This window comes from Melospiza melodia, chromosome 4, assembly GCF_035770615.1.
Source record: "Melospiza melodia melodia isolate bMelMel2 chromosome 4, bMelMel2.pri, whole genome shotgun sequence".
NCBI lineage: Eukaryota > Metazoa > Chordata > Aves > Passeriformes > Passerellidae > Melospiza > Melospiza melodia.
The window spans coordinates 77,895,714-77,907,939 of record NC_086197.1 but is presented as its reverse complement, the minus strand read 5'-3'; the positions used below and the strand labels follow the sequence as shown (position 1 = coordinate 77,907,939).

At 42.4% G+C, this 12,226-nt stretch overlaps 1 protein-coding gene across 2 annotated transcripts; it reads left to right on the top strand.

Annotated features, from left to right (window-relative positions):
• Positions 1-8,365: 8,365 nt before the first annotated feature.
• Positions 8,366-11,697, top strand: SMIM30 (small integral membrane protein 30). Of its 2 annotated transcripts, none has more exons than XM_063155281.1 (2): positions 8,366-8,440; positions 9,221-11,697. In XM_063155281.1, the coding sequence occupies exon 2, from the start codon at positions 9,292-9,294 to the stop codon at positions 9,475-9,477; it is 186 nt and encodes a 61-aa protein (XP_063011351.1). In that variant the 5' UTR covers positions 8,366-8,440; positions 9,221-9,291; the 3' UTR covers positions 9,478-11,697. The 2 variants fall into 2 exon arrangements, with proteins under 2 accessions (XP_063011351.1, XP_063011350.1); XM_063155280.1 differs by lacking the exon at positions 8,366-8,440 and adding an exon at positions 8,708-8,991.
• The last annotated feature ends 529 nt before the right edge of the window (positions 11,698-12,226 follow it).

The following is a 12,226-nucleotide window of genomic DNA, read 5'->3' as shown; positions in this document are numbered from 1 at the left end:
TAATTGTCCGCTGTTCTTCATAACACACCACAAAATCCATACAGGAAAGCTGATATTTAAACAACACCCAAACTGTACTAAATCTATAAAAAAAATATTTTATTACTTTGGCTAGTGAGTTTGGATTGAGTGCTCTAATACTAATCTGGCTATCATTATTATCGTATTATTTTTATGTATATTATTACAAACATACACATCTATATAGCTTCCATATTTCACGGGTCTTAGGGTTTTATCACCATGGTCACTGAAGTAATTAAGGTGAGATTTATCCGTTTTAATTACATGTGTTTAGAACTTTATTTCTCAGTTTACACATCCCCAGTGGTATTTCTTATGGCATGAATTTTCAGACTGGTAATAGAAGCTAAATAAATTTTCCCTTAAAAGTTTGTGTAACTTGTGAAACAAGAAGGCATTACACAGTTATATTTTTCTGAATCATGGTGTTTTTTGAAATAATAGCTGTGTATGTAGTTCAACAATGAAGCTCAAACTGTTTTACTAATGAAAAAGGAGCAGGCTATTGAAAGCAGAGAGTTGGTTCATTCAGTGTGCCTCTCATGAGTGATGCCACTTCCCTTTTGACTGGCAGTTAAATAACCCAGACTTTGCATTCTACAAAGTATTTATAGGACCTTCTGTGATAAAGATATAGTAAATACATTCCACAAAGAAAATAGAACTTCTTAGCTTGCAACAGCAAAACTTCAGCATTTAGCAAACAATTTTATGTAGCTCCTAGGACAAATTACTTTTGATGAAATTATTTATAGGTTTTCTGATGGGCTTACCACTACCATTGGACTGCTGCACATGCATCACAAAATTAATGAAATTTTGGTAATATTGGGAAGAACAATTACTTGTTTTTAGATACAGGTGGATTCATTGGCATACTGAAGGCAATGGGAAAACTCCAGTATCAGACAATAAGACAATATTTTAGGTAGGGAATTCAAGAAACCTTAAATAAAAACATCCAAGGTGAACGTCCATATTTTAATTAGTTTCCAAAAGAGTAATCTGCACCTATGACTTCTTTCTTTAAAGAGTAGTTATAGTTTCATATTATATGTCTCAGATATTTCTATTCTTTCCCATTTTTCTTCTTTGGGCTTTGTTAATTTTTAATTCTGTGTATAAATTTAATTACTTCTTGCCTTGGATATAATTCCTAAAAATCTGTGTATCAGGACTGTTCACTCTTCATGCAAAACAGTTGAGCAGCCTGGTCCCTGACCAGGTTCTTCACAGTGGACCATGACAAAAGGGTTCTGAAAGATAAGAGTCAGTCTTAAAAGATTGTTTAGAAAAAGTGCTGAGCTGATGACCAGAAATAGTGAGCTGCATTTTTAAAGAACCATTGCAAGAACTACATAAAAGCATGTTACAACTAGTGACCCAGAACCACAGAGCATTTAATGTGTGGTTACTTTAAGAGTCGCCAAGGGGTGTATAAATTCCTCCCAAACCTCTCCACTCCTCAGACGAGTGTAGAATTTATAGAGCATAGCAACATAGTAGGGACATTGCTTTTGCCAACAGCATGCTCAGGTGTGCTAGGAAAAGCATTGCCAGCAGTTACAGGGAGGTGATCCTGACACTCAGCACTTCGAGACACAGCTGGACTGCTGGGCCCAGTCCTCTTCTCTCCAGTACAGAGTAACATGGATACGACTGGAATGAGTCCAGAAAAGGGCCAGGAAGGAGACTAAGGGTCTGAAGCATCTGGCATGTGAGGAGAAACTGAAATTAGAGGGATGCACTAGCTTGGAGAAGGCAGGCAGGTTGTTAGCAGTGCATACACATATATGCAGCAGCGAGTATACATACCCAGGGGGGCTTAAAGAAGAGAGAGCCAGGGTCTTTTCAGTGATGTCCAGTGACAGGATAAGAGACAATGGGTTCAAACCAAAATAAAGAAAACTCCATTTAAACATATGAAAAAACTTCTTCACCATGACAGCAGACGAAACACCAGCAGGTTACACAGAGAGGGTGTAGAGTATCCATCCCTGGAGCTATTCAAAACCAGGTGGTTGGACTAAATGATCTCCAGAGATGCCTTTCACAGTCAGCAGTTCTGTGATTCTCCTTCCCTAGGTAAGGAATTTTGGCGTGTAGTACAGCTCCTCCTGAATTTTGTCCCTTCATCTGACAAAGATACACCACCTTCAGCCTAACTGCAATTTCTTGTTTTCCCAAACCACGTTCTAATTTCAGTGAACATTTCTTGGGGCACTAATCTTGAATAAAACATATTTTAGCATGCAAATATGAGGGACAATTTGTATAATGTCAGTTTTTTCATTTATAACATGCTTAGATTTAGATGGCTCAAACTCCATAAGAAGGTAAACTTTATTTCTAATAATACCTAAAGATGGGGGGGGGGGGGAACCATCACTGTGGATATTTTCCTCTAAACAGGTATCCAAATGTTGATTAGATCCAGATTTGAAACGTATGATTACACAAGTTTATGATGTTAAAATCAATTTATTTTTCAAGAAACTTCTACTTAGAACAACCATATGCACAGAAGTCAAGAAAGCGTCTGACAGCATAGCTTGGAAAAAAAAAAGATGTACTATAGAAAACAACATGATGTAGATGACAGCTGCTACTCCCCCTTTAACTCTTATTCAACCTCTCTTATGTTAAATAGTATCTTCTTTTTATTTACCATTCCATACTAACAAAGTTGTCATCACCAGGCCCTCTGAAGATGAACTGCTTCTGCTGTATACATTTTCCTGGCTAATATTGTAACATACATTTTTCTCAAAAAGAAACAGGCAAACAATATAAAATATTCAAACTGCTTGTGCAAGCACTCTTGAAGAATGAATTACTCTTGTAAGCTATCCCAATAGCTTACAAGAGTAGAAACACTGAAATCAGGAAGACTAGATTCAGACTTTACTTTCTCAAGGCTGGAGGTAGTTTGGATGCATCACTCTTGCCATTGTCAGCCTCTACTTTTTTTATGCTTCTACAAAAGCCCAAGAAATTTGCTTCTTACAATCCACAAAAAGCATGAGAGTGTTCATAACAATCACAGGGAATCCCCAGATTTGCCACTATTGATGAGTAGCTCTCACATTGCCCTGAGGAGTTCAGTGGGGAAGTCAATCAATGGGTGTTTAACTCTGGCATGCTCTGCACTCACTCCTGCAGTCTGGCTGCTCCTGCCTCCTGCCAGCACCAACTCCAGAGCTTTTTATATTGCAGGGCTGGCAGCTGCCTGCATGTCTCTCTGCTCCAGCCAGCGCTGCACAGAGACATCTCTCAAGTGCTGGCAAGAGAGCTCAAAGAGATTCCAGCAGGCAGAGGAGATCCCCTGCCAGGCTAAAGGACTGAGGGAAAAGGAATCACTGGGCTTTTTAATCCTTTTTTTTTCATGTCTGTATAAAGGACAGCAGGAAGTACGTGACCCCAAAGGAAAGAATTTTCTATCAAAAAACAGCACCATTCTTTCTGTAAGCCTTTCTGTGCTCTCAGAAAGAAGCAACTTTTCCTTCTTGAAGGGATCAGAAGGAGTCTGCCAGGGTGACAAAGAAAAGGAGAAGTTAACCTCCTGACAATGATAATAGGTTAAGCCAGTATGAAGGAAGCTTATGCTGCAAAGATCTTCTAGGACTGAAGAAAATTGTCTTTGGTTCAGCAAAAGAAGAAATGCAACACCAGAGGATTAAAAAGAGAAGGAACACAGGAAAAATGAGAAACCAGAGAGACGCCCCTTTGCAGCAGCACTTTGAATAAACAAAGCTGCAGGGGTCACAAGGAGAGACAGGACATGACTAAGCCACACAGGCAGAGAGAACTGTTAGTAGGCCTGTGCTACATGCATTAAAACTTCAACACAATCGAGTGGGAATAAAAAGACAGAGAAGATGAAAACATGAGTCATGGATGATATTCAAAACTATTTGTCAATAGGAGCGTCCAGGGCACAATCTCTAGACAGTCAAAAACTGAAAAAACCACAGATGGAAGCCTAGCACATCCCCAGCAGCAGAAGAAAGAGGAGCCAGCACTAAAGATTCAAAAAACAAAAGAGGAAATGGGAAAGGACGTTTTTTTGGAAGTGCACTGGGGTTTTTTTAAGTGTTTGCTGGATTTGGGAAGAGGAATGAGAGTTTCTAAAGCAGTCCATCAGTCAGAGCCAATGATGAAACACAGGCCTTTATGTCTAAGTTGGGAAGTGGAGATATCCATGTGATATCCAGCTGATGGAGGAAGGATTGAGCCATAATGAAGGAGATGTAGGATTAGAGAAGTTCTGAACAGCATGTTTGGAGAGGTTAGAGATGACAGGAATAAAACAGATTAAATGATAGGAAGGGACTCCAGTGGGTGTTTTTATGACAGGGATGATTTGTGACTATCTACCTTTATTTGAGAGGAAACTTAAGGACTTGGAGAAATAGAAAGGAAAAAAGGCAGGATGAAGTAGACACACAGGATAGGAGGGGAAGGGATAATAAGAGAGGAAGTAAGGGAAACAATGAAATCAACATCTCTGTGACAGCAGACCAAGAAGTAAATATGGAAAAGGTTAATGATAGAAGTAATTAATTCTGTATTTAAACTCTGTATTTTTCTGTAGAAGAAAATGAGGTGGTTGCAGTAGAGCCTATTTGTTCAAAGAAGGAGAAAGACACTGTGAAGTTCAAATGAAGAAAGTAATGCTTTTTTTAATAGAAAAACTGGATGTAGATCTATGACTGAAGTGAAAAGATGAGGACATAGTGATAGTCAGCTAAAATGTCAGATTAAGTATCATCAGAGAAAAGTAGCTCAAGGGTGGACATGTGCATGCAGAAGTGATAATCACCGCCCCATAGTCAGCATCTTATCTATAACCAGAGTTAGCCTTTTTCATTACAGCAGTGGAACTGATGTCCAAAAATTATTCAGGAAGCTTCTCAGACATGCTCATTTCAGCCAGGGCAGAGTTAATTTTCTTCATAGTGGCTGGTATGAGGCTGTGTTTTGGATTTGTGCTTTACACAGTGCTGATAATGTAGGGATGTGTTTGTTGTTTCTGAGCAGGCCTTACACAGAGCCAAGGCCTCCTCTGCTTTTCGTACTGCCACACTGGCAAGGGGGCTCAGGGTCCATGGGAGCTTGGGAGGTGACACAGCCAGAGCAGGTGACCCCAACTGACCGAGGGGACATTCCAGACTGTATGACATCATGCTCAGTTCGTAAAGGGGAGGGAGAAGGAGGAAGATGACAGGTTAGAGTGATGGCATTTTTCTGGCTAAGTGTAGTGGGTTGAGCTTGGCTGGGTGTCAGATGCCCCCCCCAAGCCACTCTATCACTCCCTCTAGCAGCTTCCCACAGAGGCCATCCCTGTAGCCCCCCTGCTACCAAAGCTTGGCCATGCAAACCCAGTGCACCAAGTAAGTGTTATGTGTGAAGGGCTCCTCCTCTCCTGGGGATGGCTGAACACCTGCCTGCCCGTGGGAAGCAGTGAATTAACTCCTTGTTTCGCTTTGTCTGGGAGTGCAGCTTTTGCGTTCCCTATTAAATTGTCTGTATCTCAACCCATGAGTTTTCTGGCTTTTACCCTTCTGATTCTCTCCCCCAAGCCTGCTGGTGGGGCAGGGAGCCACCGGCCATGTGGGGCTTGTGGAGTGAAAGTATGGCATCAGGTCAGCGTGGTCATGCAATAAACAAATGTCTCTCAAAAAACTAGATGAACCAAAAAGGAGGAAGAAAAAAACCAACCCAAAAACCCTACAAATACCCCCTTCAGGGTGTAGCTGATTATAACTTTTTCCGCTCCAGAAAGTACACTTTATTTTCAATTTTCAGTCTCACAATATAGCTACCTCCTTAGCCTTGTGCTCAAAATTTACAAAGCTTTAGCTTGTCAGCTCTGGGAATTCTCTGACTTTCCTCTGAATATTAGTTACATAATAGCTTGAGCAAAGCAATCAAAGCAGTGATAGGTCAAAAGGAAGATTTGCCTGAGGTGATGTAGGAAGTTGATGGCAGAGCTTGAAGCTGAATACACATTTCTCTGCTATTCCGACAGCACAAAAACCAACAGAGCCTCCTTGACTGTTTGGATTTTGTTGGCTTCTTTCCAAAGAAGCACTGTTTCTGAAGCCAAAGCTACAAAATGCAATGGCATTGAAAGAGGTAATAGGCCAAAGAGGTATCCCCAAATGGCACTGTTTTCTAGCTCTCAATGGCACTTCCATGTTACTAATAAATGATATATCTTACAATCAATATTTTCTACATGCATGCTGTACTTTGCGTCATTTCATGCCTGTGAATGTGTTCAGTTCTTGAGATACTAAGAGGAGTGTGCTAAGCCCAGTCTTTCTCTTGGATTTTGCACTCCTCACTTTCAAAATAGTTAGCTCTAAAAATGCCACAGCTCTTAGGTACTGACATTTCTAGTTACAAAAGGTAGACTTGAAAGCCATTGCTCAATCCCTCTGTGAGTGTTTCGTGGGACTAAATGACAACTACTGAAAACTTTAGTTGGTAAGTGGTGGCGACAACAAATACAGCACCGGAATTTAGAGGGATGAATTCAACATTTTTTGACATTGCAGAACAGTGTAATATTCACTTGTCAACAGTGCAGGATACAGTAAATAGACTAAGCAAGGAACTAAGAGGGCCAGGACTCCAAGGCCCACTCTTCTGGGGTGACAGCAGTGATTGACATGACACATCCTCCACTTCAATTGCATCCTTCAGGTTCTTTAGGGGTTATGATTTATCTGTGACTGATTAGGGAATGGGCTAGGCACCATGGTCTTACTCCTCTCCATGCTATAATATTCCCAGAAATTTCCAGATTTTTCTCCCATGAGTTTATTTGGCATCAGCTTATTGAGAAAATGCCTTCAGAACTGAACATGAAGAATCAAGTATTTAAGAACTGGAAAACTGTGAAATAGGCATTTAATTAATAAAAAGGATGGCTATGAGTAATACTGATCTTCATTATTATTTGCATTATCAGAGTCTAGGCACTGCTGCTCAGAAAGATGATGATTTCATGGTACTTGGAATAAAGGAGCAAAAAGATGTTTTTATCCCTGGAAATTTATCATTTATAACAATTGATGGATCCTGACTGATAAGGAAAAGAAGGGCATTAATAAAGGAATTATCATTGGCATAATATTAACATCCCACCTCAGATGTGTGAAGTTCCTATAGCCATGAGGAATGGCTGCTCAAAAGCAATTACAGTGAAATTTTATAAGGCAGAGGGAAAGCTGTATGTAAGTTGAATGCCCTATCTGGATCTCCATTTCTCTTTAAAGAAATTGTTTTGCTAAAGAGAAGTGTTTATAAAAGTTGCTTTTTTTACAGAAGTCATAGGGAACATTTTGAGGACATGGGTTCTCAGTCATGAGTTAAGGCTTGTCGTAATGAATTACAAATTCTATACTGATTTTGACATTAATGTAGCACAGTTTCTTTGGGTTATTTCTCTGCACTCCAAAGAGACATACTAGGAACTTATAATAATTGCTCACTGATCTTTTATCTAAACTTAGGCACAAACCTTTGCCACTGAAAAATAAGACTGGGCTCTGCTTAGGAACTACCTAGTGCAACAAAAAAGCCTAATACGCAATTTCTACAAGCAGCCTTATCCAAAGGATAAATAAGATTAAAACTGGGACGAGCTAAGATCTTGGGGAGTGCTCTCACTTAATTACCTCTCAACACTTCCCTTAGGTTTTTTGTTTGTTTGTTTTACAAGGGCACAGGCTGCTCTCTACCATATAAAGCTGCTTCAACTGCTTTCCTCAGAGTAGGAATTGGTTATGATGGCACATACTAGGACTGTTATCACAAGGGCCTAAATCTGAAATGATGCAAACTCATGGTGACTTCTTCTACTCTTTTATTTGCAGGAAAAGGATCAGACAACCCAAATCGGTGTGTTTCTATCCTTCCAGGTCAATGGAGCCACAGTGAGGGCAGCTGGCCGCTGCTCTCTGCTGACATTCTCTCGGTCCCGTTTATCGCACCTCGGGCACTCCGGGGCTCCGGCAGGGAGCCGCCCTGGGGAGCAGCACCCCCGGCCGGGGCTCTCGGGCCCCGCCGCATCCCTCCAGGCCCAGGCCGGCCTGGCGAGCACCGCTCCCGGGACCAGCGGCGGGGCCGGGGGCCGCCCGGGCTGCTGGGGACGGCTGTGCCCCCGAGCCGCCCCCGGGAATCGCGGCGGGCGCAGCGGGCGGGCGCCACAGCGGGAGCGGGGCCGAGCGGAGACGGCCCGGCCGGGTCACGCCCGCCCCCGGCCGCGCCACCGCCCCTTCCTGTCATGGCCGCGGCCGGGCAGTGGCAGCGCGGCGGGGCGGCGCGGGCCGGCGCCTTCTGCTGCTGAGCGCCCCGCGGGCGGCGCGGAGCGGGGACGGCCCCAGGCCGGAGCCGGCGGCAGGAGGTGACTGAGGGGCACCGTGCGGGCAGGGCCTGCCGGGGGCTGCCCAGGGAGCGGCCGCCCCCCAGCCCCGCGGCGGCGGGACGGGAACCGCGGGCGCCCCGGGGCTGGCGGGATCTGGCACTGGCTCCGCCGGAGTGCGAGCGGGGCAGCCGCTTATTCGGGTGTCCCGCCGCGGGTTTTTGTCCTGTGCACCCCGCGAACGAGCCATCCCCGCGGGAAGAGCTGTTGCGGAGAGGGCGGTCCGGGCCGGTCCCGGCGCACTCCTTGGGAGCGCCTCTCCAAGTTGTACAACCACGACGGACGTTTGTCCCGCAGTGAGGGTGAGCGCGGTGCCACTGCCCCGGAGGTTAAATTCACGGCTTCCCCAGTGTACCGCAGTCGGGCCATGCTCAAGGATCCCGAGGATGGCCGGTGTTAGGAAGTGTGGGGGAGTGATGGGCAGCAGCCATCAGGCCCTAAACACCTGGTGGAACAGGCCCGCGTAGCAACGCACCGGGTAAGCAGGCCCTGGTAGCTGCCGGCAGGAGAGCCTGTTCTGACTTTACCTCTCGGTACGTCTTCAAAAGATTAGTTTCCACAGAGTTACATAACAAGATAGCAAATCCACTGTGGCTGTCTCATGATAATAAGTAATTTACTTGGGTAATTGGGAAGATAAAACCTAAATTTCATGAGCTCCACACAGATACCTGTAATGCATCAATCAGTTGGCTATTGGCAAGACAAATCCAGGGGAGGAGGAAGAAAAATCATGTAACATTCCTTTTGTTTTCCTTGTAGATACCAGTGAAGTACCTGCTGTCCACCACTTTCTTCATTTAACTTCCCCTTGGGGTCAGCTGCTTGTCAGCATGCCTTCAACCGAGAACACCTCCAGACTTTTGCTGGTCCTCGTGTCGCTGCTGCTGGTGCTGCCCGTAGTGGAAGCCCTGGACACAGGAGATACCATTGCCTTCCTGCTCGGCCTCGCTGTCAGTGTGGTCGGGTTCTGCGCCTGCCTTGGCTTGTATGCAAGGAGAAGGAATGGGCAGCAGTGACTTCAAGAAAATGCTCAGATGAAGTGAATTTCTGAACACAGCTTGGGGTTGGGTGTCACTGAGATTTGGTTCTGGAAAACTTTCCAAAAAAATGTAGTAAATGTTTCTGCAAACCCCTCTTACTGTTCAATACAACAGAGTGAAGATGGTACAAGGCTGTACAAGTAAAAAGGATTTGTATGATCTGTTCTCATTACAAAAAGATAATTTTAAATTATGATTAACTATTGCCTTAGAGAAGGGTAAAAACTGTTTGAATGGGGAAGTAAAACTACAGAGAGGCTCACAGTAAGAGTTTATAAATTTAGCATGTGAGGGAGGCCCTCAACAAGTTCCATAATTTTGGTTTCAATATTAAATCAGGAGGAAGCAGCTATTAATCTTCCAGTCAAGATGACAAGAGTTTTGAAATTTGTCCTAACCAGCTAGCTAGCGAGCAGACTGCTCTAACTTGTGTGCTCACGCTCACATTCTCTGTAATGACAGTTAACACCTAACAGCTCACTTCTGCTGTCACATGGAGAGACTTAAGAGAACTAAGGAAACATGAAAGGCTTTTTTTTTTCCTTTTAGAATATTTTTAGAGTATTTTTATTTTAGAATATGCCACTCCTGTAGCCTGTATTCTTATTATCAAGTAGATAATAAGAGTGAGATCACCATTTTTACTTAACATGTATTTCACAGAAAAGTACATGTAAGGCTATGTAAATCAGATTAGGAATATGGGCTTTGTCTCTTGTTTATTTTTGTACTCAGCTTTTTTCTAGGCAAACCAGATTTAAGGCTTAGTTCATTTGGTGTTTGCACTTTTTTCTGCAAAACTGAAGACTTAACTATTTTGATGAGGAATTCTGTGTATTTCTGCATTAGAAGGTTATTAGAACTCTAACAAGACCATTGTGCACACGTTTCTTTTACAATGTAGAAAGAACTTGATAAAATTCTGGGTTTAATCAATTAGTCCATTGTTCTTGTGGATTCCTTGTGACAAACCTATGTTGCTAGCTAAACATTTAGGCTTCTCTAACTGATACGTATGACTTCCACAAAAGATTAGGACCAAAACCAAAGTAAAAAATCCTGGTGCAAAATGGGAGGTGTAAATAGTCTTATTGTATTCATGTTCAGTCAGATTATGTGGTGTATGGTTGAAAGACAGTAATGTGTCTGTTTCTGTAAGTACCAAAGGTGAAATGGCTCAGCCAAGAATGTCTGACACAAGTCTCTCTGACTTGTTGGGGTGTTCCAGCTTGAGCCAAGAGCACACTCTGTAGCAGCAGCGGAATAAGGAGCACAGGAGGATGAGCTCTCCACAGCTCAAAGAATTTCCTTCTGATCTTGTGCTGTGGACACTGCCACTCTCTGCTAGAAATCTTGGCTTTTATCTTTCAGAGTTATGTGTTTTGATTTTTGTATTCTTCCACTTCCTCTGTGCCTCTGTTCAGTAGAGCACAAAGCAATGGCTATGGGCAGGTCTTATGTAAGTAATTGGGTGGCAGATCATGTTCTCCAGATCATGATTTCTGCATGCCATTTTTGGAAGAAAGGGACAGAAGGCACAATTACTATGTAGAAATGAAATGTACAGCCCTAAGAGGACCTTCAGACAGAAGTATCACCTTTGAAAGCTGCTTAGCAGCAGTAAATGATCCTGTTCGTGATAATTCAACTGGGTGGGTGCAAGCACAGATTGAAGTGTGATCTTTGATGTTCCAGCTTAGCTAAACAAAAAGAAAAAGAAAAACCAAAAAAAACTAAAATAACCAATAAAACCCCCCACAAAATTGCTACTGAATTCACTTTAGAGTTCCCAAAGTTAAAAAATACTGCCATTTTTTCAGTAAAATATTAGGTATTGCTCTTTCAATAGAATACATTTTAACACAAGCAGATTTTCACGGACTCCTTTATCTCTACCTTAGAAAACATCCATGGCAATAGTTTCACAGAATTGGGCTACAGTTTTTCACTGCAGGAGAACAAAATTGTAACAGAGTTAATTATCCTCAGGCAATAGGGATATGAGACATTGTATTATTTGCCCAAAGCTGTATGTACTTCACTGAAAGGTGTTTGCACAGCATAATGGCTTTGTTTCCTGGGTTCTGATAGGAGCTTTATTGTTAAAGACTTGCATTTGTTAATTACTTGAGTGTAAAATCAGATACCCCTGTTTTTCCTCTGTCTTAATAAACTTTGATGTATGATTTGTCAAAACAGCTTGATGGAGTAATTCCTATGAAAAGGAAAATTGAGATGACACAAGTGACTGTAACTGTTGGAATTCCTTCTGCTGACTATTATTTTGATACCTACTTTTGCTTACATTAGATTACTTTATGAATGAAAGTATTGTAAGGTATGATTTCAGTTAACATTTGTGCAGTGATGTACTTCTCATGGTCCTACTACTTGTTTATCCCATTTCAGTAACTGTTACTTTAAAGCACTTCAGGGAGCTGGTCCCCTTAGTTTGACACAGTCAGCTTGTAGTTGCAAAGAATCCTGTTTGTCTGGTACATGGAAAACTTGAAGTATTTGTTTTTCCTTTTGGTTATCACTTTTCAACATATTGTAGGCAGTTGCCTTGATATCAGAAAAGCTATTTATGTCAGTTTTCTTGCTGGAGACACTAGGGTATAAAAGACCATTTTCTGTTGGTTTGTTTTTGGGGTGGGTTTTTTTGTTTGTTTGTTTGTTCTTTTATGAAATATTATGTTCTATTGCTTTAGTTATTTGAAGTTTT

Excerpts from the sequence above, each read along its gene's own strand:
- SMIM30 (XM_063155281.1), top strand. The coding sequence starts at position 9,292 with ATGCCTTCAACCGAGAACACCTCCAGACTTTTGCTGGTCCTCGTGTCG.